Here is a 25,534-nt window from a genome sequence, read left to right as displayed (position 1 = left end):
GGAAATGGAGAACCAATGACGTAATGAATCGTGCTCAGAAAAATGGAAACCAAGGAAAGCAATCTGGAAAACGGACTTTTAGCTGAAAAGAAGTACTTGTTAGTCCTCAGTAATGCTGAAAATGCAATCCTGAGGTGCTGCACCAGGATAGCAAATTAAGATTCATATGACACTGTGATGAGGCACCCCTCTCTGCGTTGGTGGTGCTGCCCTGTCTGCAATGCTGTCCTTGCTCCAATTATTGAACTGCCCGCCGTGGCACTACTGCCCCAGCTCATCGCACTCCAACACCCGGCCCAGCCAAGCTCCCCGCTGTACCCTGCAGTCCCTATTACACCGCATCCGACTGCTGGTTCTGCTCCTTTCCCTACGAACCGACTCCTCCCAATTCATCAAACAACCAATGGAACGACAACAGCTTGCCTCGTTATGATTGGCTGACGGATGAGGACGTTGGACCAATAGAAAACGAGCCAGAGCCAAGGATGTGAATGGGAAGTAGCTTGTCAGTCTTGCTCGTGAGCAAGAGCCTGAGTAGCCGTCCGGCCAATAGGCGGCGGGTGCCGGTGGAAGGAGCGGACATGGCGGCGTTGTGGGGGCTGATGTTGGGAGTCTTGGTGGTGCTGATGGCCGGTGGGGGACCCTGGGCTGCAGGACAGAAGAGGAAGGAGGTGAGGGCCCTCCGCCGCCAGCTGGGCTGAGGGAGAAACCAGCCCGGGTCCCCGGAACTATAGGGGCCATAGTCTGCCCGGCTACCTTCCGCCGGGGGAACCCGGCCATGTCCTTGGGCTGCCCAGCCTTGGGGAGGCGGGCCCCCGCCTGTGGGGTGCCCTCCGCCCGGGGGGGGGCAGTGTGGGGAGGCGGGCCCCCGCCTGTGGGGTGCCCTCTGCCCGGGGGGGCAGTGTGGGGAGGCGGGCCCCCGCCTGTGGGGTGCCCTCTGCCCGGGGGGGCAGTGTGGGGAGCCGGGCCCCCGCCTGTGGATTGCCTGGAGGGGGGGGGGGCAGTGTGGGGAGCCGGGCCCCCGCCTGTGGATTGCCTGGAGTGGGGGGGGCAGTGTGGGGAGCCGGGCCCCCGCCTGTGGATTGCCTGGAGTGGGGGGGGCAGTGTGGAGAGGCGGGCCCCCGCCTGTGGGGTGCCCTCCGCCCGGGGGGGGCAGTGTGGGGAGCCGGGCCCCCGCCTGTGGATTGCCTGGAGTGGGGGGGCAGTGTGGGGAGCTGGGCCCTGTGGTCATGGGTAGGGAAGAATTGTGGCCCTTACGTAGTTGCTGTCACTAAAATGTGTCCAAGTTTACATGCCGATACGTGCTGTTATGTGTGAAAACGATTGCACTACTTGTGTGTGTGGTTTTGTCTGGATTAGCTAAAGAGAATGAGCCTATTAACAGTATCAGGAATAGAGAAATCATTGCAACTGAGCAGTTATTTTTTGACCAGGGTAATGTTCTTCAGTTACAAGAAGTGATCCAACACTAATCTATAATTTAATTTAAATCAGTAGGCATTACTGGACAATAGTAGGATCTGTTTTCTTGGGACATTAATGCCTGATCATTGGCTTTTGACCTGATTTTTTGGAAGTACTGAACACTCAGAACTCCCATTGAACATTGTTATAATAAAGAACTGTGAACTCTCTCAACCTGACCACACAATGTGTGTCTTGCCTTCTTTTGGATTTCAGTCATCTTGCTGAAATGTCATCATCAGACTGTTAATGGTTCAGAGTATCAAAAGACCAGACTCTCTTTAATGTTCAGTCCAGTTTTTAAAATAAACATTTTTGTCTTTATTTTTTAGATGGTTTTATCTGAAAAAGTTAGCCAGCTGATGGAGTGGGCCAGCAAAAGAGCCGTTATCCGAATGAATGGAGACAAGTTTCGTCGCCTTGTAAAGGCACCACCAAGAAATTACTCAGTGGTTGTGATGTTCACTGCTCTTCAGCCTCACAGACAATGTGCCGTGTGCAAGTATGGACTTAATTCAATTCTAAAGAACTTAAATTTAATGACAAAGAGTCCTGTGGCACCTTATAGACTAACAGACGTATTGGAGCATAAGCATTTGTGGGTGAATACCCACTTCGTCAGACTACATCTGTTAGTCTGTAAGGTGCCACAGGACTCTTTGTCACTTTTTACAGATCCAGAGTAACACGGCTACCCCTCTGATACTTAAATTTAATGGTTACTGTAAAAAGTGCCATATGTTCTGAGAGGGTAAAAGTTTTACCCTCCTACTTTGCAGTACCTTTTTCTTGAATTTGAGCAGTTTCATTCAGAGTGGGAGAGACTAAGACACAATAAACTGTAGGAGTATTTTTCTAATGCAGTCTCTTATATATGCAGATACACAGATCATCTGAAGCAGGGGTCCCCAATGCGGCGCCCGCGGGGGCATCTAAATGCGCCCGCGTCCTGCCCAGTGGTCGAGCATCCGCCAAAATTTGGCGGCATTTCGGCAGCATTTTGGTGGCGACACCTCTGGATGACGCTGCTTGCCGCCGACAAGCAACGTCATCCAGAGGCGGCGACACCGAAATTCAGCGCCATTTCGGCGGATGCTTGACCGCCACCATGGTCCTGCGTCTGGCGCCCGCCAGACAAAAAGGTTGAGGACCACTGATCTAAAGTCATATTAACTATACTGATCTCTGTGTGCAATAATTGCAGCTGTGCAGTATGAAAAAGGGAGGCTTTTGGACAAATGAAAGGGTTAACTTTAATCTTTTTGGGTGAATGGCTAAACACTTTTTTTTGGAGTTTCCTGTTGAGTCTTGCGGTTTGAGATTTTGCTCATATCTAGAGTATTTATTTACATGTATAGTGTATCAGCTCATGGGTTCTGCTTCTGGCACTTTGCATTGCTCCAGAGATATAAAGGGACTCTGAAGAAGGCTTTAATGACTAGTTGGGGGAATCTCTGGGTCACCTCCATGTACAGCATGCTGGGGGAAGAGGGCACATCTTGAATTCTGCTGCATTCTGATGATTCTCAGCTGTCACAACAGCACCTTGGAACACAGGCAGCTGTGCACAATGAAGAACAGCCTTGAGCATCAGCTTTGCATGTACCCTGCCTCCCGATTGTGGGCCCAGTGCAGCTTGACCAATCCAGAAGATCTGACCCCCATCTTAAAAACAAAAAACTCCATGTGCCCAGTGCTGAAAACAGTATGAATGAGCAGTGAAGCATGACATGTCTTGTTAGTTTTAAAATCTTAACTTAAAAAGAGTTTTGGTGGGGATGGGATATGTTATTTCCAGTGAGATGTTAGAGCTGGAAGTATGTTCACAGGTCCCTCTGTTTCTGACATACTCTCATGAGTATAGCATCTGGTTTTATATGTTTTTTCAGGCAAGCTGATGAAGAATACCAGATTCTGGCAAACTCCTGGCGGTACTCCAGTGCATTTACCAATAAGGTTTTTTTTGCCATGGTGGATTTTGATGAAGGCTCAGATGTATTTCAGATGGTAATCTATTTTTCATTTTTTAAAGTGATTTTTAGTTGGGGAGAGTGATAAAGAAATCTACAATACAAAAGATATGGTACAGTATTACCATAATGAGGGATGCTGGCCAATCTGTATCGAAACAGCTGCAAAATAAAAATTGTACAGATTTTTTTTTTAAACTGTAACAACCCTCCAATCCATGAGAAATATGCAAGATTTGTTTGCTAATGTGACAGAAGCACTAATAGGCCAAACTACTAATAATATGCAGGGAACAGTACTGAATAGGCATGAGTGATAGACTGGATGACCTGATTAGGTCTTTTATGTCTAACTCCTGTAACGCCATTCAATGTAATAATGGAATTTCAATGACTTATAAAATACTGGAACTAATTTAAATGTTTATGTCAGCTTGCAAAAGACTTCTAACTCTTAAAGTTGTGGGGAGGGAAGAACCTTTTAATTTCTTATGAAGGTATTTTTAAGAAACTTGGTGTCCCATTTAAAGAGCAGTGTCAGAAAATTGATTTTTTTTAACTGACTGTAAATATTTTCATGTCCATCTGATTTTCAGAAATGTGACAAGTTACTAGGAATGCACAGTAAATTACTCTTTAAAATGTCCACTTACTTCATTTTTTCCTAAAAATAAAAGTCCATGTTAGTTATAGGCAAACAATCTGTGGTCTGTCTCTTAAGACACACAACCTGTTTTTGAAGAAGGTGCAAAATCATCAGAAGAAACTAGAAATGCCACCTTCCTTGCATTCTTTCAAGTTACTTGGAACCTGTGGAGCTCAATCATACAAGTTATTATTCAGGATAGTACTTGATCCAGAATGTACATTGTACAATGCAGCTAATTGTGTTAATTTGTTTTCAGAGAATTATCAATTCTTGATCTTGGAGATTTACAGTTGGATCTTTACAAAACTGTGATTTCAGTTTCATGTTGAAGCAACTCAAAAGGAAAATCAGATTTTGTAGCTGATTTGCCAAGCTTTGAGTGCCATGATTGTTTCAGTCTAAAAGCAAAATTCAGCCCAGAGCCACTGAAAGGTTTACACACCCTGTCTAAGGTTTGGGTTCATGGTGAAGCCTTGCTGTTGGAAATGTTATGCAGGTCTTTTATGACAGAAATAGCTGCTTCATTATAGGAATATGCTAGAACACATTAAAAGAAGGCTCATCAATATTCATTAAGATGTATGTGATTATCTTTTGATGCCAATACATGTTTAATCTAGATACTACTATGTAGATTTCTTTATAGATATACTTGTATACAAAGACTCAAAGACCTTCCTTTATGAGCAAGGGCAAGAATAGTACTTTACATATAGACAACTCTCAGGAGCTTTATCTCACTTATCAGCAGATTTCAGGTACATGTATTAACTGTTCAGACTTCTTTGAGTTCTTTGCCAACCACAGACGTGAGTACTGAAGACATGAGAATATTCGATTAAATGGTGCTGTGTTATTCCTAATGGGAGAATAACCAGTCTCAAACTGCTTTCTGAGATGTGCATTATTGCTAGCATTGGGTATCAAATAATTGTGGGTGTCTCAGGACATTCTGGATACTGAAGAGAGAAGATATGGAGCATCCAAGAAGAATGTGCCCGACTAATGTACTGTATACTTAATTTTGTGTCATGGATTTTTTGCATATCCTAGACCATTTTATGAGAAAAAAGCATTTCAGTTACTATACCATTTTTTGTTGAAATACTCATTAGATCTATTTTATGAATAGCCCTTCTGTTTAATTACGTGCATAAGCTACAGGACAAAATATGAATGAGAAACTTGCAATAAAATAAGAAAAGTTTAAATGGCTAAATTACTTAATTTTTGATGCTTCACTTCTATTTTTATTTATTAATCTTTTTAATGCAGCTAAACATGAATTCAGCTCCAACCTTCATTAACTTCCCAGCTAAAGGGAAACCTAAAAGGGGTGACACATATGAGCTGCAGGTGCGAGGTTTTGCGGCCGAACAACTTGCTCGCTGGATAGCTGATAGGACTGATGTCAATGTAAGTACAGATAGACTTTCATTTCCTTTCTGTGATGTAAATCTAGCTGTGGAGAATCTGTTTGCCAGATATACAATATGGTTAAGGAAAAATATTTTAATTGGCTACTCAAAGCAGGTCCTAAGCCCCGCTGTGTCTAGCTGAGCTTTATAGATGAAGTATCTTTTAAAAACAGGTAGCTTTTTTTACATGCCACATCATAATATTTTACATTTATTTAATGCTCTCTATCTAGAATGATTCCAAATCACTTTACAAACTTATGTGGGTTCACCCACAAGTAAAAGCATCATCCACCTCAATAATAAAACAGATTTATTTTTATAATCACAGGCAGATTATTAAATATGGCCTAACAGATTTTGCTCCATAATATGTGTTATTGAAACAAAAGAGAAAAAGTATTAATTTCTGAACTACAGTTAAAATTATTTAAGAAATATTAAGTTGGTGTGTTTTGTATGCTGATATGGTTTTATTTCTCCATATTCATTATGTTTTTTTAAAAAAAGAATTTTTTTAACATAACCTTTTGTGCTTCCATAGATTCGAGTGATAAGACCTCCAAATTATGCTGGTCCCTTGATGTTGGGTCTGCTGCTGGCGGTCATTGGTGGCCTTGTGTACTTACGGAGAAGCAACCTGGATTTTCTCTATAACAAAACTGGCTGGGCTTTTGCTGCTTTGGTAAGCAAAATTACTTTTTTTAACCTCTCCCTGTTCAACTTGATCCAGATTTGAATTTAAAAGGAAGGAAATATTGCATTTGCTTTGTTACCTCTCCTGCGTGGTGAAACAAATAACCTTTTTCCTTCAGCTGGGCTTATTATAAACCAGATTCTCCCACTGACCTCAGTGTAAGCTGAACATGAGCAATTTAGGAGAGCATTTGAAACCAAACAGATGAGGCCAGTCCACATGCCACATCCCTCCACATTCATTATTATTGTAAATTTTATTTAAAATGAGTTTTTTACCCAGTTTATACTTAGGCTAGGGATAATCAGATCCTATTTCAGTAAAACTCATTTTTCAGGATATTAAAATACAGGCTTTAGGCCAGGGGTAGGCAACCTATGGCACATTTGCCGAAGGTGGCACGTGAGCTGATTTTTTCAATGGCACTCACACTGCCTGGGTCCTGGCCACCGGTCTGGGGGGCTCTGCATTTTAATTTAATTTTAAATGAAGCTGCATAAACATTTTAAAAACCTTATTTACTTTATATACAACAATAGTTTAGTTATATATTATAGACTTATAGAAAGAGCCCTTCTAAAAACGTTAAAATGTATTACCAGCACGCGAAACCTTAACTTAGAGTGAATAAATGAAGACTTAGCACACCACTTCCAAAAGGTTGCCAACCCCTGCTTTAGACTCAAACATTTGCTATTTGGCCTCTGGAATTTCAGCTCAAAGTCCTAAGTATTGGAACAAGTGATGGATTTATAAAAAGGGCTGAATAATTTTATGACCAACAGTGTTTGAAGTTATTCAAGATACAGTCAGTCAAATGTTATATGTTAGGACATATGTTGATAGCATTCAGAAGATCGGAAAGAATCTTTTTCTTGCTATGTGGCTTTGGTGTGGTTTTATTTGCTATTAGTTGATACCAGACTTGATGGGACAGTGGTCTGATCTAGTTTGGCAAATCCAGTGTTCCTTGAAATGTGAGCTTATTGCTCCTCTAAGAAGAGAGGACATCTTGGCTAGAACGTAGAACGCTGTAAAGAGTCTTTTGATCATAATGGCAAAATCCAGAAGTACTGGGACCAAGAGTTCAGTGTAATGCAGATTATAGTATCAGAGGGGTAGCCGTGTTAGTCTGGATCTGTAAAAGCAACAAAGAATCCTGTGGCACCTTATAGACTAACAGACGTTCTGCAGCATGAGCTTTCGTGGGTGAATACCCACTTCTTCAGATGCAAGTGGTGGAAATATCTCTAGCTTGCTTCTTGCTTGCATATATAAACCTGCCCCTGGAAATTTCCACCACTTGCATCTGAAGAAGTGGGTATTCACCCACGAAAGCTCATGCTGCAGAACGTCTGTTAGTCTATAAGGTGCCACAGGATTCTTTGTTGCTTTTGCAGATTATAGTACTACAGTATTAATATTTTACATAAAGGGTTAGTTGTGCCACAGACTTTCAGGTTTAAGTGAGGATGAATTTTGAAAGACATGACATGACTTCTGGAAGGAAAAGTCCATACCTTTGGTTAAAGTGAAGATGAGGGTCATGTAGCTTTCCTTCTTGGCTGTCTGGTAGTAGTACTTGATTGCAAGCTTTTCAGCTCAAACTGTGAGAAAACATTATCAATTAATAATAGATGCTGTGCTATGCGTAGTATAAGGCAACACCAACATCTGTGCATTCTGGGGTAAAGTGAATTGCAAAGATGAAAACTGAATAGAGACACGTATGAGGTCCATACTAATTTGTCTTATGTTGTTCCTTTCTTCCTTTCTAGTGTTTTGTGCTAGCAATGACATCAGGCCAAATGTGGAACCATATCAGAGGGCCACCATATGCTCATAAGAATCCCCATACAGGACAAGTGGTAAGTCTTTATCTTTGTAGGATTACAGTGAAAAGATCCATGTTAAAAAACACAAAATCCAGGATGCAAGTTTTGTTTCTGACTTTTCGCTGCCTGAGTCAGCAAGAGTAGGAATGCTATAGAAGGAGCTCTAGAGCAGTCAGTGGGCAAATTTGAGGAGTTGTATTAACTGGCTTAGAAGGAATACCTATCTGTACTTTGCCAGAAGTATAGGGATCATGAAAGAATAGCCTTGAGAGTAAAATGTGTGAACAGAAAGCTCCTCAGGGCTTCAGCATGGATTTAGAGGGACCCACATCTGGTCCTATCACTCTTTTGGCTAAGAAGGAGGAGGAAACATGACCTTCATATTATGGAGGTCATGTTTCCTCCTCCTCTTTCTTAGCCAAAAGAATGATAGGACCAGATGCGGGTCCCTCTAAATCCATAGATTATGATTAATATTTTGGATGTTATCACAAAGCAATGAAGTCAGGATTTGCCAGTCAAGTTTACTACATAGTTGTTAGTACTTAGAGTAAATGTGACAGTATATACTAATTGGTTTGAACTTCATTACAAACAAGACTGCTATTTGCTGTAGTGCCTTATAATTTAGCGTCAGTGCCACAAGAATGGTGGTATTAACCCTATGACCCAAGAACAAAGGCTGCTTAATGTCTGGTTCATTTTAAGTGTTTTGTCTTTTGTAGCTGTTTCTCTTGTGTGCAATAAAATACATACAAATAAAACTAGACATGTAGTCACTAATCAGACTAAGAATGATCATTTTGACCAGCCAGATGACATGCCCTGTTCAACTCGATACGATAATTCACTCTAATTCATGACTAGATTGCATGTAATAGCTAATACTAAAAAGGGAATGGTCTAGACAGAACCCTATATCAGGAGCAGGGAAAGCCAGTTCATAAGAGGGCACTACATTGTCTATAGTTCCATTTATTTTATTTTATTTTTTTTAAATGCTGAGGGACTTCTTAGTTTCAGGTATGCTGCACTTTAAGAGGAGGCTTCGGTTTGTCGCTGTAGACATATCAAAAGCTAAGTGAAGATACAAAAAAGAATTATCGTATATACTCGTTCATAAGGTGAATTTTTTAGTAAAAAAGCGAAGCACCAGAGAAGGGGGTTGGCTTATGAATGGGTATAGAGAGGGAGAGGTGGGACACAGCCCCTTCTCCCAGCAGAGGGAGCAAGGAGAGGCAGCACAGCCAGCAGAGACAGAAGGGAAGAGGCGGGGCCAGAGTCTCTCTGCTTCTGGGCACGCTGCTCTCCCCCCAGCCTCTGAAGCAGCTGCATCTCCGGGGCTGGCAGGCTGCAGCCGTGCCGCTTGGCCCTGCCCCTAGAGCAGGCTGTGGCCACATCGCCGGCCTGCCGGAGCAAGCTGCGGCCGTGCCACCCGGCCTAGCCCGCTGGAACATGCTGCAGCTGCGCCGCCCGGTCTGCCCCACCAGCTTACTTACTCCCTGCTGGGAGCCCCAGGCCCTTTAAATTGCCCCCTGGGGAAGCCAGGCCACCCCGGTTTGGCACACCGGCTTACTTTCACCTCTGGGTAAGGGGGTGGGGCTGCAAGCTCCAGCGGCTGCGCGACATCCTTACACAGCGGCATGGTAAGGGGGCCAGCCGGGGCTGGGAGGAGAGGTTGGATAAGGGATAGGGAGCGGCTGGAGGTTATGGGGGGGGCGGTCAGGGGATGGGGAATGGGGATTGGGTAGGCATGGGAGTCCCGGGGGTCTGTCGGGGTGGTGGTGGATGGAGTTGGAGCAGTCAGGTGACAGGGAGCAGGGCGAGTTGGGTGGGGGGTGGGGTCCTGGGGGGCAGTGAGGGTGGGGGGTCTTGGGAGAGGGTGGTGGGTTGTGGGTTCTGAGAGGGACAGTTAGGGGCAGGATGTGGGTTGGGGCCAGATGGGTGGGTGGCAGGGGGGAGACAGGCATGTGGGGCTTGTACTTACCACGCAGTTCCATACCGGGTCTTCTGGGTCACTTCGGCGGCGGGTCCTTCACTCGCTCTGGGTGAAGGACCTGCTGCCGAAAACCCAGACCGAGTGAAGACCCCCCCCTGCTGCCGAACCGCCGAGGACCCAGTAGGGAACCGGTTCTTAGGATTTTGGGAGCTCATCGCTGTTTAGGGTAGATAAGTACCAATTATCGTGTTACATGTTTGGTGAGTCAGAAATGATACCTGTTTTATTTTCTACTTCCAAACTTGAAATTACATTTTATAGATATTTTGCTAACCACTTTCTTCCAGAATATATTCTTGTTATTAATCTATTTTAGAGGAAGCGCAACAGTTGCACTCTGCTTAGACAGTGGGGGTGCGTTATTTTAACCGAATTGGCTTTTTTTTAATTGACTTTTTATCTCAAACCCTTCTCTTTTGTCTCGACGCCATACATTTTAATTCCATCTCTCATATGCCCTCCGCTGCTCTACTCTGTCACTTCCATACACACGTCTTAAAAAATGAATCTAAGATATCTCCGGGCAGTGGGAGACGTGACAGCAGTTGGACTTTTAAGGAGCTTTCTTCTGCTGCTTTCAGGTTCTCTGTGTTAAACAGTTTTATTGCCTCCCAGAACCTGGCCTTCCTTTTTTTTTTTTTTTTTAAACATGTTCAGCAGCTCTTCTCTCCTCACCTCCCCCACATACCCAGTAACTAGTATGTAAAACCATTATTTCTATTTGTATGTATTCAGACATGCTTTTGTTCTCTTTGGTGATGTTTTACTGAATTTTATAAGAATTTAATCCTATGACTTAATAAAAAGTTAGATTAGCCTGTCTTGTCCTCTTCAGTTCTGCCTTGCATAGCAAGATGCACCTCAAGTGCTTCTCAGTTGTACTGGGCGTGCGACATCTCTTGAGATGCCTGTGCCCCAGATATAGACACTGACATGAATGCTGCTTCAAAAATCTTTCTATTAACCTGTGAGTAAAATGTGAAAATATTCCTGCAGCATATCTTGATCTTTACCTAGACAGACACATACGCTTTCAAACCACGTTCATTTTTAATTCTCTGAGCGTTATAAAGCATTGCTGAGCTACTGTCAAAAACGTTGTTGTGCTGGGATCTAACATAACCCCACATACGCAAAGCTTTCCAAATGTAACTGACTAGCAGTAAAATTTTATTCTCCGTATAGTCTAAACTGTTTGTTTGTTAACTTATTCAGTTTGCAAACTTTTAAAAACAAACAAGCCATGCTGAATAGTTTATTGTCTAAGCTACATTGAGTGAAAATAATTTTCATTTTTAATGTTTTTCTTACCAGCATTTCCTGTGTTTTGCTATTGCTTTCTGTTTATCTCTTTCTCAAGGGCACATGTGGCAGATATTTTTTTTCAACATAATAAAAAAAAAATTTTGTTTAGACTTTAGCTTTATTCTTCATTCTGTTCTTAACTTTTCCCATTGGTAACTTTCTTTTGGTTTCTTTGGTTACTGCTGGCACTAAACATTAAAAAGGTTGTAGAGCAGTTTTTAAACTAGGAGATGGGGGAAAGCTGACTGCTGCAGAGGAGCGTGTGGATCGGACACAGACTTCTCTTAGGGGAGAGTCTGATGATAGAGAATCTCCAGGTTATAGTCAGGAGCAGAGGAATGAGAAGTATAATGTAAGGGCCGGATCAGATGATAAACAATCACATAAAAAAGAATCTGGCACATCAGAAAAAGGCAGGCTAATAAACAGGGACAAGTTTTTAAAGTGCTTGTACACAAATGCCAGAAGTCTAAATAATAAGATGGGTGAACTAGAGTGCCTTGTGATAAAGGAGGATATAGATATAATAGGCATCACAGAAACCTGGTGGACTGAGACCAATCAGTGGGACACAATCATTCCGGGGTACAAAATATATCGGAAGGACAGAACAGGCCGTGCAGGGGGAGGAGTGGCACTATATGTTAAAGAAAGTGTAGATTCAAATGAAGTAAAAATCTTAGGCGAATCCACAGGTTCCATAGAGTCTCTATGGATAGAAATTTCATGCTCTAGTAAAAATATAACAGTAGGGATCTATTATCGACCACCTGACCAGGACAGTAATAGTGATGATGAAATGCTAAGGTAAATTAGAGAGGCTATCAAAATTAAGAACCCAATAATAGTGGGGGATTTCAATTATCCCCATATTGACTGGGAACATTTCACTTCAGGACGAAATGCAGAGATAAAATTTCTCAATACTTTAAATGACTGCTTCATGGAGCAGCTGGTGCGAGAACCCACAAGGAGAGGCGACTCTAGATTTAATCCTGAGTGGAGCGCAGGAGCTGGTCCAAGAGGTAACTATAGCAGGACCGCTTGGAAATAGTGACCATAATACAATAGCATTCAACATCCCTGTGGTGGGAAGAACATCTCAACTGCCCAACACTGTGGCCTTTAATTTCAAAAGGGGAACTATACAAAAATGAGGGGTTAGTTAGACAAAAGTTAAAAGGTACAGTGACTAAAGTGAAATCCCTGCAAGTTGCATGGGCCCTTTTTAAAGACACCATAATAGAGGCCCAACTTCAATGTATACCCCAAATTAAGAAAAACAGTAAAAGAACTAAAAAAGAGCCACCGTGGCTTAACAACCATGTAAAAGAAGCAGTGAGAGATAAAAAGACTTCCTTTAAAAAGTGGAAGTCAAATCCCAGTGAGGCAAATAGAAAGGAGCACAAACACTGCCAACTTAAGTGCAAGAGTGTAATAAGAAAAGCCAAAGAGGAGTTTGAAGAACGGCTAGCCAAAAACTCCAAAGGTAATAACAAAATGTTTTTTAAGTACATCAGAAGCAGGAAGCCTGCTAAACAACCAGTGGGGCCCCTTGACGATGAAAATACAAAAGGAGCACTTAAAGATGATCAAGTCATTGCAGAGAAACTAAATGGATTCTTTGCTTCAGTCTTCACGGCTGAGGATGTTAGGGAGATTCCCAAACCTGAGCTGGCTTTTGTAGGTGACAAATCTGAGGAACTGTCACAGATTGAAGTGTCACTAGAGGAGGTTTTGGAATTAATTGATAAACTCAACATTAACAAGTCACCGGGACCAGATGGCATTCACCCAAGAGTTCTGAAAGAACTCAAATGTGAAGTTGCGGAACTATTAACCAAGGTTTGTAACCTGTCCTTTAAATCGGCTTCGGTACCCAATGACTGGAAGTTAGCTAATGTAACGCCAATATTTAAAAAGGGCTCTAGGGGTGATCCTGGCAATTACAGACCGGTAAGTCTAACGTCGGTACCGGGCAAATTAGTTGAAACAATAGTAAAGAATAAAATTGTCAGACACATAGAAAAACATAAACTCTTGAGCAATAGTCAACATGGTTTCTGTAAAGGGAAATCGTGTCTTACTAATCTATTAGAGTTCTTTGAAGAGGTCAACAAACATGTGGACAAGGTGGATCCGGTAGACATAGTGTAATTAGATTTCCAGAAAGCCTTTGACAAGGTCCTCACCAAAGGCTCTTACGTAAATTAAGCTGTCATGGGATAAAGGAAGGTCCTTTCATGGATTGAGAACTGGTTAAAGGACAGGGAACAAAGGGTAGGAATTAATGGTAAATTCTCAGAATGGAGAGGGGTAACTAGTGGTGTTCCCCAAGGGTCAGTCCTAGGACCAATCCTATTCAATTTATTCATAAATGATCTGGAGAAAGGGTAAACAGTGAGGTGGCAAAGTTTGCAGATGACACTAAACTACTCAAGATAGTTAAGACCAAAGCAGATTGTGAAGAACTTCAAAAGATCTCACAAAACTAAGTGATTGGGCAACAAAATGGCAAATGAAATTTAATGTGGATAAATGTAAAGTAATGCACATTGGAAAAAATAACCCCAACTATACATACAACATGATGGGGGCTAATTTAGCTACAACGAGTCAGGAAAAGATCTTGGAGTTATCGTGGATAGTTCTCTGAAGATGTCACGCAGTGTGCAGAGGCGGTCAAAAAGCAAACAGGATGTTAGGAATAATTAAAAGGGGATAGAGAATAAGACTGAGAATATATTATTGCCCTTATATAAATCCATGGTACGCCCACATCTCGAATACTGTGTACAGATGTGGTCTCCTCACCTCAAAAAAGATATTCTAGCACTAGAAAAGGTTCAGAAAAGAGCAACTAAAATGATTAGGGGTTTAGAGAGGGTCCCATATGAGGAAAGATTAAAGAGGCTAGGACTCTTCAGTTTGGGAAAGAGGAGACTAAGGGGGGACATGATAGAGGTATATAAAATCATGAGTGATGTTGAGAAAGTGGATAAGGAAAAGTTATTTACTTATTCCCATAATACAAGAACTAGGGGTCACCAAATGAAATTAATAGGCAGCAGGTTTAAAACAAATAAAAGGAAGTTCTTCTTCACGCAGCGCACAGTCAACTTGTGGAACTCCTTACCTGAGGAGGTTGTGAAGGCTAGGACTATAACAATGTTTAAAAGGGGACTGGATAAATTCATGGTGGCTAAGTCCATAAATAGCTATTAGCCAGGATGGGTAAGAATGGTGTCCCTAGCCTCTGTTCGTCAGAGGATGGAGATGGATGGCAGGAGAGAGATCACTTGATCATTGCCTGTTAGGTTCACTCCCTCAGGGGCACCTGGCATTGGCCACTGTCGGTAGACAGATACTGGGCTAGATGGACCTTTGGTCTGACCCGGTACGGCCTTTCTTATGTTCTTATGTTCTTATGTTTATTTCCCCTTTTTATCCTGGGACGATCTTAAGTGCTTCATTCTGGGGCCCAATATGTAGGGCCCACAAGGTGCTGGAGGAGAATTCTCATCACATAGGGTTGTGATGTATGTGAGTTCATGCTACTCATCTTCACATTACCCAGCAAACAGGGAGAGGAAGAGAACTAATTGGGGAAGTGGGGGTGGAGGGTGGTGCGGGGCAAGGGCAGGAGAAGGCATGTTTGTAGTACTCTGCAGTGCACTAAAGGGAATCTGGGCAGCAGGGCAGGCCAGGTAACACTTCTGTAGGTTAAGAGCCCTGGGGCTATGCTCTACCATACGCTTGAAAGAGGGTTTTGGCCCTGCAGCAGCCCAATATCTGGATGGTGCAAAGGTTGCATAACACCACTTTTGTCCCCGCTACTCCTGGGACACCTCTCCTGTGCTCTGTTCCTGAGAGAGAGAACACAGAATCTAGCCCCAGGTTTTATATCCATTACTAATTACTTTAAACTCCAAAGTTTCTTTCTTAATTGAATTTTGTCTTTTACAGAACTATATCCATGGAAGCAGCCAAGCCCAATTTGTGGCTGAAACGCACATTGTTCTACTGTTTAGTATCCTTTATAATAAAATATACACATCTGATGGCAATTTAATTTTCTGCCAAACCTATACCTTCTCTCTTCACTACAGGAGTAGTGCCTTTATAATATGCCAACAGCCAACATTTCCTTATGCCCACAATCTGTCAGTTCAACAGGATTAGGTTACTGTCGTCAGGGCCGGCTCCAGCTTTTTTGCCACCCCAAGCAGCGAAGCGCCCCCCCCCCCCCCAAAAAAAAAGTCGTGATCAGCGGCACTTCATTCCTTGGCGGCAATTCGGCAGCGGTTCCTTCCCTCCAAGAGGGAGTGAGGGACCCGCTGCCAAATTGCCGCCGAAGACCCGGATGTGCCGCCCCTTTCCATTGGCCGCCCCAAGCACCTGCTTCCTTTGCTGGTGCCTGGAGCCGGCCCTGACTAGAAGAGCCGTTCTCTTCTCTTTCTCCTGGGACTCAGTATGCCCTTAAATGAAGCTGTGGACCACTGCATTCTTTGAGACAGCCTGTATTGGTGTCTGGCAATAGGTAGGTGGAAGCAGAACTCATCATTCTTTCTCTCTCTGTTGGTGGATTCTTTCCTCTGTATTAAGACTTCCTCTCCAATGGAATCCCATAGATGCTTAGTTCATGGGCCACTGCACACTTCTAAGTTATCCTATTATTATCTTAACCTTAGCTATTATGCTATTGTTTCACACCTTTTGTTTTCCTGTCTTGACAGAGTAAACTTACAGCTTTGTCACCACTGCCTTCACCTATGTTTTAAAGTTTTTCTTCTAATTCAATATCTTCCAATTCAACTTCTCTCTCCTATTTTTCCTCAGCTCAGATGTGCAATTTTTTTCCTTCCACTGTTGGTAACCTTAGTTGTCCTTGTTTCTGAACTTTCCTCCTCAAGGATCTTTTGTGTTTCTGTAAATCCACCAATTCCTACCTCCACATCACTTCTGTATGCCACTACCTTATCTCCTTACTGAAATCTTTGTCCAGGTGATTTGTCTCCTCACCTTTTCTATAGCAACAACCTTCTCTACAGCCTCAAAGTCCTTGCTCTTCAGATACCCCTGCCTGCATTTTCAAAGTACAAAGAGCAGAAAATGTACCATAATAACATCAAGCTAGTGCACTGGCTCCACATCTACTGAATCATTTCAAGATCTAGTACAAAATTCCCTTCTCTTTCCCTTTCCTGTAGTAAGGTAACCGGTGCATGAGCCCCTCTCTTTTAGCTGGTGCCATCTGGAGCAGACTTTCTAGGGTGTCTCCACCTCAAGCTCTCTTCTCATCTGAAAAAAGATAGACTGCATTTTCAACCCACCCACCACCAATTCCTTTCCATTTTGTTGTTTAATTCTTCTAAGCATTTTGGAGGTACACATTATATAAATGATACAAAACTTAAAATTGCATTAACTTTCTCATTGTTTCACATTCTTAGTTTAAAAACAAAAACTACAGTTGACCTTGTAATTCTTAGCTGGTATCCAGTTTCATCAGGCTCCAAAATGGGTCTTCTGCGAATTATCCCTCCTCCCCCCGAGTCTTTTTATTTCAGGCTTAGTCTTTTGTCTCTTTACAATATTACAGTGTAGTCACAATATAGTGTAGCCACAATATAACTTGTCAATTCAGGTGAATGAAGAAATTAATGTTAAGTTTGATACAAAGCACCAGGAATCTTTGTTTTCTTTCACTGCACTTTTGATTTATTCTGATTTGTTTTAAGTTGGTGATAGAGTTTTGTGACTCCGTGTTTTGAAAGGGTTTCCAAATTTCAGTGCATTTATTGAACAGCATGAGAGAGAGGATTTTTTTTTTTTTAAAGGCAAAAGTGTTGCCATAAAGACCAGTTTAGGGCAGAGGGAATTTCTTTCTTTCCTTTTTTAGTTATTATTACTCTCTTCTGTTGGTTCTGAATCTAGTCAAATTCCACCTATCAAGAGTTGTCAAGCAGATTGCAATGACAAAATGTTAAAACAAATTGGGGGGCTTTAAAGTGCTTTCACTTTGTGTGTCTCCAGTCCCCCTACCAAATTTTCTAATCATTAAAGCTCTTCAAAAAAGGCACAGTTTGGTAGAATCATTTAATAATTGTAATTTTTTTCATGTAGCTTCACTAACTGAAGAGTCATTTCAGCTGGAATCGAAGGATCTATATTGCTCCCATTGAAGTAAATGATAAAAACCCTTTCTTTTTCAGTGGGAGCAGGATTAGGTCTGAAATGTACATATTACAATGCAATTAAAGTATGTAGGGCTTGCATTCTGTTTTGTTGCGTATAGAGTTTCACTATGTCAGATTTCCTTATGGTCAAATACAGCATAACCAGCTTATAATTCTGACCTTAATTTTAGCAACGTCTTTACTGGTGAATAATAGTTCAAACTGAAAAACAGAAAAGTCCAGACTTTGCTGTTTGTGCCTGGTATCTGTCAAATTAAACAAAAACTGAGAAATATATTAACTATCATCTTGTTAGGCCAACTGAAGTTTAAAATAACATGGACAAGTTTTTGAGAATCACTTCTCATCAGGAATGGGAAGGTGAACAAGGTAGACCAATATGAATTAGAGGCAAGGTCTTAATTCATACCTCCCTCTTTCTGAGGAAAAGTGTGTTTTTCCCCCCCCCCCCCCCCCAAGCTTGCTTAGTCTAATTAGGATTTGTAGCTAGTGCATTTAAACAGATCCCTGACATTTTCCTGGTTTTTGCTCTTCTGTGTTTCCTGGAATAATATTACCATTACTGCATGTTAGTTGTAATTTTTCTACCGTGTCTATCTTGGCTGGGGAGTCTTTAATCTTTCGAATAAGTTTTGTATGTGCCACATATGTGATTGTGATGGAATGGATTTATTAAATTTCAAAATAAAATACATGGTGTCTCTGTCAGTTTAGCCTTAAACAGCTTTTGCAGATGGTGGTGTTACTTTAGGAATGGTACTCCTGCATGAAGCTGCTACCTCTGATATGGATGTGGGGAAAAGAAAAAGTAAGTACTACTTTTAATGCAAGCAGTGCATTTTGTTGCTTAATTGAATCTCCATCAAGGGAAGATGCATTCAGGAAACATTTCCAGTGTGATGGTTTACTGCAGTGCTGGCACTCTTATTAGCTCGTTTTTGGTTTTTCCCCCCCAAAGTGTTTAGGTTCTCTGCATTTAATTCCTCCTTCAGTGTTGAAATCTAGCAAAACAATAAAATTAAAAGTTATTTCACATTCCATCTTTTATTCAGACAATTGTTGGAGCGGACTTGGAACACAAGGAGAGAAGCAAGATAGTATTGAACAATTATCTCGTTTCTCTGTGAGAGACTACTAAAAAATAAAAGCTCAACTATTAAACTCATAATGGAGGGATGAGCACTAGGGTAGCTCCAGGTTATCAAATATATATTTGATCTGATAAGATGGCCTTTAACTAAAAATCCAGACAAGTCACTATCCAAGAAAAGTCCTTTCCTCAGGGTTTATTTGTTTGTTTATTATGCACAAAATTATCATGAAACAGAGAGCAAATCAGCTGGAAAACACTGGGCAACATTTCCTCAGAGGCTTTCCTTGCTTTAACCAGCCAGGAGGGGAGAAGATACAGCGTTCTTCTTTGACTCACCTTCCCCTTCCGTTTATACTTCATCCTGAATAGCAATGTAAGAGGCAGCGACCTGCTAATCCTTTACACGCTGCGGTGCCTTTACCTTGTCACATTCCACAGATCTATTTTAGTACCTGATAATGCATGTACACCTCAAGTAACATTATATACATTTGGTTCGTGTAACTCAGCTGACTAATGTTCTTTCAGTCTATTGTCAGTTCACAGATTATTAACCCAATAGATTGTGGCAGTTATGGCTTATCACAGAGGTTCTCAAACACTTATTTGTGGGCTGCTTCTTAAAGGGACACTGTCACCTTTTAGTTTTTTTAAAATGCTTGTATATGGCCTGCGTTGTCTGTTTTATAGAAGTGTTTTGCACATTTCCTTCTCTACAGTTCATGGCGGTTGGTTCAGCAGAAAAGTATACGCTGACCCAACCACAACCTTCTATATTATAATGTGCAAGAACTCTTATTTGGCTGTGCACTAGCTCCTCTCATTTATCTGCAACAGTTAATTCTGCTCAAACTCCCCCTGCACACTCAGCCCTTGGATGGGAGCAGGGAGTTATTGACACCAGCCTTTGTCTCCTTTGCCCTGCTACTTCCCAACTAGGGATGGAATTACCTTCCCCTATTCTGCTGCTCCATAATGTGTGTGAGAGAGAGAGATGCTTTCTTCTGCCCAATTGTACTGTTGTGCATAGTACATCCTGAAAGAGGTGAACTTGTGTTTCTACAGAAGCATTTGGAGGAGCTTAGTGAGGTGCAGGAGAGAAAAAACGGCACTCTGGGTTATATGGACTTTTATAAGTGCTATGTAGTATTTGTTAATTAAAAGAGATGGAGGGGCTTACTTTTCTATACTGGATCTGTATTATCAACACTGTCTGGAGTGGCTCACTACCATGAGTGCCAACCTCAGGGCAGACTGTCAAGAAGCAGGGCAAAGACCCCAAACTGGTTATATGTTCTATAATGAGATTTCACCAACCCAGTAACAAGTGTGAACTCCTAAAGCACTATAAGTCTTACCATGGAGTCACAGTCACATTGGGCATTCCAGTCTATCTTGCCACCAGGCGAGCTGGACTAAGTGATAGGTGGTTGCTATACACCAAAGATTAAAAAATACTCAGGTTGCTCCTAGAGCCAAGTCAATTTGTACCTTATGTCTCACACCAAAGACAATGCTTGTAGCCAATCCTATAGTAAACTATCTAAGGATGTATCAACTAAGAAGAGAAATGAGAGAATTATTACAAGGTGAAAGCAGGCAAACACACATAAACAAGGGAGTTGCAGTGCATGGTTTCAAAAGGTGACAGAGTTGTTATAATTTGTCAGCTCTGAATGTCTTTTAGGACTAACCCAGGTTGACCTTGCAGATCTCTGTTTCTGTTTCATATCTCTGGCCCTGTGAGAGTCCAAACAGCAAAAGAGATGAAAAATTTTCTTCTCAGCTATTTGTTTCCTTCTTCCCAAATTCAAGCTGATGGGACGAGCCCTTTTGCATGTAGCCTCTTCAAGGATGGAAGGGGCAATTAATAAAGGCTATGTCTACACTGAACTTTTGTCGCTAAAATTTTTATCACTTGGGTGTGAAAAAACACCCAACACTCTCTTCTTCCCCCCCCCCCCCGACCGAACCACAAATTTTAGCAACAAATTTGTCGTCGGGAGCCACACTCCTGTTGACAGAGCTACCGCCCCTCATTGGGGGTGGTTTTATTTTGTCGCTGGGAGATAAAGAGCGGCCACAGCGCACCTTACGCCAGCACGGCCGCAGCAGCACAGTCACACCGTTGTAAGGTACGCTGTGTAGACATAGCCAAAGTCTTTGTATTGTGATATCCCACAATGGCCCATTTAGTTTTGATGGGGCCCTCTTGATGGACAGGAGACAATTCCTTCTGACTGGGCTCAGTTTCAGAGGAAACATTTTTTTTTTTTTTACAGTTGCAAAGCAAAAACTTAAATATTACCTAATAGCATGTGATAAAGATATAAGTGAGATTAATGCACGCAGCAATTTACAAGCATTTCATAAAGTCTAAACACCTGGTTGTAAGTTCGATACCCATCTTAACCATACTAACACACAGGAGAAAACAGACTGGTTTCCAGCAGTGAATTTGTCAGTGCTCGGCTGAGGCCTAAAGCCTTGGCAAGAGCTAGCACCTGGTCTGCCAGCATCGCAGGGTGGGATTTTTCAAAGGGACTCAGCAATCACCTAATCCTGCTCCTGTTGACATCCACAGTTAAATTCCCATAGAGTGTAGCAGGTGGCAATTTAGCTATTGTTGAGCATTTTTAAAACCTTATCCATAGTAGTGTTTTCAGGGGGGACTTATCTGTCTGATCGTTTTATTCTGCACTCTTATCTACAGTAATGTGTGTAGCTGGTGTTGGCCTGGTGGTATTATTCTTCAGCTGGCTGCTCTCTGTCTTCAGATCTAAATACCATGGCTACCCATACAGGTATGGCTTTTTTGCTACTTAAATTGTTGTGCTTTAATACATAGGTGTTTGATATAGCTATATTACATTGATTAGAACAGAGTATTGTAGTAAATAAAGGTACAGTGGCATAAAGCATTGAGATTTTATAACCATATAGGGGTGCTACTTGCACGGTTTACAATGTAACCAAAAATGAATAAACTGTTACCTTACATTCATTCTGATTGGGGTTTCCCTTCCCAATAGTTTTTTGACAAAAGTGGGTGACTATAAAAAACACTACTTTGCCTGAAATCCACTTCAGAAGGAAAATGGAAAACAAGTTGTCCTGAAAAGCGTTTTCAGGAGGCATAAAAGCTAGTTGATTGCAGTAATGACCAGAAACTTTTGTGGTCAATCGTTACAGTCACTATTTCCTCTATCCTATTCAAAACAAAAGAAAAAGTGCTATGGTACTTTTTATATTCTGACAGGTATGGAGTAAGTAAGAACCCAAAGATTACTTAGTATTAAACATTTTTCATGCCACATGTCATTACTCGCCATAAATTCGGTAATAGGAGTGAAGCATTTGATGACCTTAAAGCTTTTTTCCTAGATTTTTTTCCAAATAACCTCTTTCTTAATCGTTACCTCATTAGAGATGAGGTTTTTTTTGTTTTTTTTTTTTCCAAAGCTGCTTAAGGGATTTGGAACCCAGTCTACCCGGAGTTCTAAATTTCTTGGGCTGAGCTCTTCAAAGCTGTCTGTGTCTCTGCATTTGTTATATGGAGCATCTAGTACACTTTTTGAGGGGCTGAAGTCCTAATCAGTAGGACTCTATATAACACCAGGTTTTGATTTTGTAACTATTTTATCCTTTTGGGGGAAAAAATTTTAAAGGTACAAATGGGAGTTAGGAAGCCAGCTCCCATTGACCACCTCTTCTGTTGCTAGTTTATGATTTGCCCTTGCTTCTGTAGGCTGATATTTTCATCTCGCTGCCAGGGCAGGGCAATCGTTGTTTCAAAAAAAAATTCTATTAAAACCCATAGTGTGTTTTGGAACTAATGAGGGCGTGCTTCCAGAGCAACGGACAGAGTTGGATCACGGCTCTTTCTAGTGACTGATGTGGAAGGAGACTGTCAGAACCCCCACATTTTCAGCTTTTAACTCTCCTACCATCAATGAGCTTTGTATGTTAATCAACTTTGTAGCCCAGGAGGGATGGATGTGGTTCCCTCCAGAGCCAATCAACGTAACATATGAATTACTGCAGGACTTGCTGTAAAGGGACTTCTCCCCAACTACTTCCACCTCAGCTGTACCAAACCCAGTTCATGTCATGTTATGGTCTCTCATATGCCCCTAATCATTCTGAATGAAAATGTCTAGAGAACTAAATAGCATATTTCTTTCTTTGATTCAGTGCTTTTACAAAAAATATCCTGTGTTTTGTTGCAGTTTCCTGATGAGTTAAAGGATTCCACAGACTGGGAGCATTTGAAAGGTGTCAACTCTGAAATTGCGTGTAATGGAACTGAAGAGCTAAATGCGTATGGTTCATGCTACCTCTCTTTAAAGCGAATGAGATAGTTAAACACTGAACCAAAGAAAATGTGTAGTGCCTTAATATGACAAGCAGTATGCTCTGAAAGTCACATGGAGTATTAAAATTCAGTCTTTTTTCATGAGCTTTACATCATGTTAAACCATTTTACTTTAAACCTAGTGGAATTCAAAAACTTAGAATATGGACTACTAGTGTTTCTTTGAAATAACTAGAAACAGTACTTACATTCAGTTTGATAATTTGTTTGCCCCATTTTTCCTGCTCCCTGAAAGGTCTGTGGGGGGTGTATTTTTTTTTTATTTTTATTTTTTTATTGCATTCTCTTTCCTGTCTACCCGTTGCTGCTCTCGCTGGCATTTTTCCTTTACTTTTTTTCATAACTCTGATGCCTGGGTCATACCCTTTCATGAATGAGGGGGCTAAATTCAGCATGTACCTGGAAACCTCTTCCTTTTTTCTGGAACACTCTCCAGCCTCCAGTGGCAAATGTACAGATCTTACAGTTCCTCATCTTGAATCTCTTGTGTTTAACTGCAGTGCAGTGCAACTGATTACCCACACAGAGTAAGGGGAAGTTATCAACATATCGCACTGGTGAATGCATGTGGAATCTTGAATTAAGTTATCTAGAGTGCTTTCATATTGATTTTTTTTTCCTCTCAATGCTCAACACTCCCCATCATCAAAAAGACACTGATTTTTTTTTTTTTTAATAAAATGACCACAGTTTGTTGCAGTCTCTGCTATCCTGAGCTGTCTAATAGGTCTGGGAAATCCCCCCTTCCCCTCTGAACACATTGCCCTGTTACTAATTGGCCAGTGAGGACTCTCTTTGACTGCCTAACACAGAAACTCCCCTGTACGCAATATATGCTGGCACCGTGAGTCCAGTCTACATAGCCCAAGGTCAGGAATGTTCTTAGCCTTTTCTTCCTTCTAAATAGTTGATTGTGGAAAAACTAATCTGAAAAATAGCCCAAAAGAACCAGTTTCAGCTGATAAAGCAGAGGGATCCTAAGTGTGGTTTAAAAATATTCTCAGAATCCTGTCAAACCAGCAGACATGCCAGCACTTTCAGTCATTATCACTTGGAACTGTGACTTGCCACCTCCTTTAACTTGTTCTAGTTTCCTTCAGCCTCACTTATTAGGGAGATTGGGTGGGGGGATACAGGTATGATCCTAGGATAAACATTACTATCCCAGTGGAGATTCTCTTAGTCTTATAGTAACCCTTTCTGCTTTATTTTCTGCTCTTATTTCCGCTAACAAGCATAGTGTGCCCCTGAGACACTTCCTTCTCCATTCCATCCCTAAGAAGGAGGAGACTTGACTTCTTGTGCCTCAGCCCAAATAGTCTTAAGAATGGGACATGACTAGGAATTCCAGCACCTGTACTAGTGGGAACTCTTGCAGCTTGACTAGATAGTTCTACCTGCTGCAGGGCAGGACAAATGTTTGGAGGTAGTTTGTCATGGAGGATGTTATAAATAGGTAATTTCTCACCTCCTGTCCTCTTTCCTCTCCCAAAGGGGAAAGGGATATGGAAGTTTTCTTTAGACTGAAGAGTAGATGAGAAATAACTACTTCATTCAAACTAGAATGTTACTGTTATGCAAGTTTGCTACATTAACTTACATCTCAAGTGCCTTAACTACACTAATCTAGTCTTTTGGTAATGGTTCAATTTAAATATTAAGATATGTTTTTGTACAGCTCAGAATGATGAGCCTTAGTGGCACAGATAATCACATGATTGGATTTTGGACAACTTTCAATAAAATGTTTTACAGTCTGATCCTTATTCTTGTGTCTGAAATTTAAACATACATTATAAAATATTCTATTAATAAAATAGAAAATTGTGATTCCTTTTGAAAATGAAGTTAATTTTTCTCACTCTGGTACATTGACCTAATAGACTTTTTGTCAGCAGTATGACTAGATAAACTGTCTGGGGTCTACTGGACTAGGACAGAAAATAGTCCCAAAATATGACAGTGTTCAAATTTCCTAGCCAGAAGACTAGTTTTCTCCTATCTTGGTCTTATGGATTTTCGTGTACATTCCCTCTGATGCATTTGGCCACTGTCCTGAGAGAAGATATTGGGCTAGATGGACTACTGGTCTTATCCAGTATGGCATTTTGTATAGGAAGAAGCAAGCTAGCACTGAGTGCTGGAACTTTGAAGATGTTTGCAATGCAATTATTAATTGGTTCAGCTGTTGCTTTTTCATCAATACTTCAAGAATGCTGCCATTAGATAGTTTCAAGCTTGCTGAACTTCAACTGTTGGGAACCTAGAGTCATGATATCTAAACTATCCAACCATAGCCACTTAGGACTCTGTTTCTGAGAAGGTAAAATCTTTGTTGCTTTAACTGTTGTTAGGCTTGTTTCTAGTAATAGTTTTGAATACATGAGGTACATCTTTATAGGCTCTTCAGAGGAGAACGTAGTTATATGACTGATTAGCTTTCAGGCAGTTGTAGGAAACCTGTGGACCAGACCATTTTAGTGGGTAGAGAGGAAGGTTGGCGTTTATGGTTAAGACAGTGGACTTTAA

At 41.5% G+C, this 25,534-nt stretch overlaps 1 protein-coding gene across 1 annotated transcript; it reads left to right on the top strand.

Moving 5' to 3' along the window:
- The first annotated feature begins 458 nt into the window (after positions 1-458).
- MAGT1 (magnesium transporter 1) lies at positions 459-24,765 on the top strand. The gene is made up of 10 exons (XM_039489131.1): positions 459-671; positions 1,797-1,966; positions 3,354-3,471; positions 5,359-5,499; positions 6,046-6,186; positions 7,977-8,066; positions 15,304-15,367; positions 18,271-18,345; positions 21,344-21,434; positions 22,860-24,765. Exons 1-10 carry the CDS (start codon positions 492-494, stop codon positions 22,873-22,875), a joined length of 1,086 nt encoding a protein of 361 aa, XP_039345065.1. The 5' UTR covers positions 459-491; the 3' UTR covers positions 22,876-24,765.
- Positions 24,766-25,534: the final 769 nt, after the last annotated feature.

The sequence above is a fragment of the Mauremys reevesii genome, linkage group 9 (assembly GCF_016161935.1).
Source record: "Mauremys reevesii isolate NIE-2019 linkage group 9, ASM1616193v1, whole genome shotgun sequence".
NCBI classification, from domain to species: Eukaryota; Metazoa; Chordata; order Testudines; family Geoemydidae; genus Mauremys; species Mauremys reevesii.
This window is presented reverse-complemented; position numbering and strand designations above follow the sequence as displayed.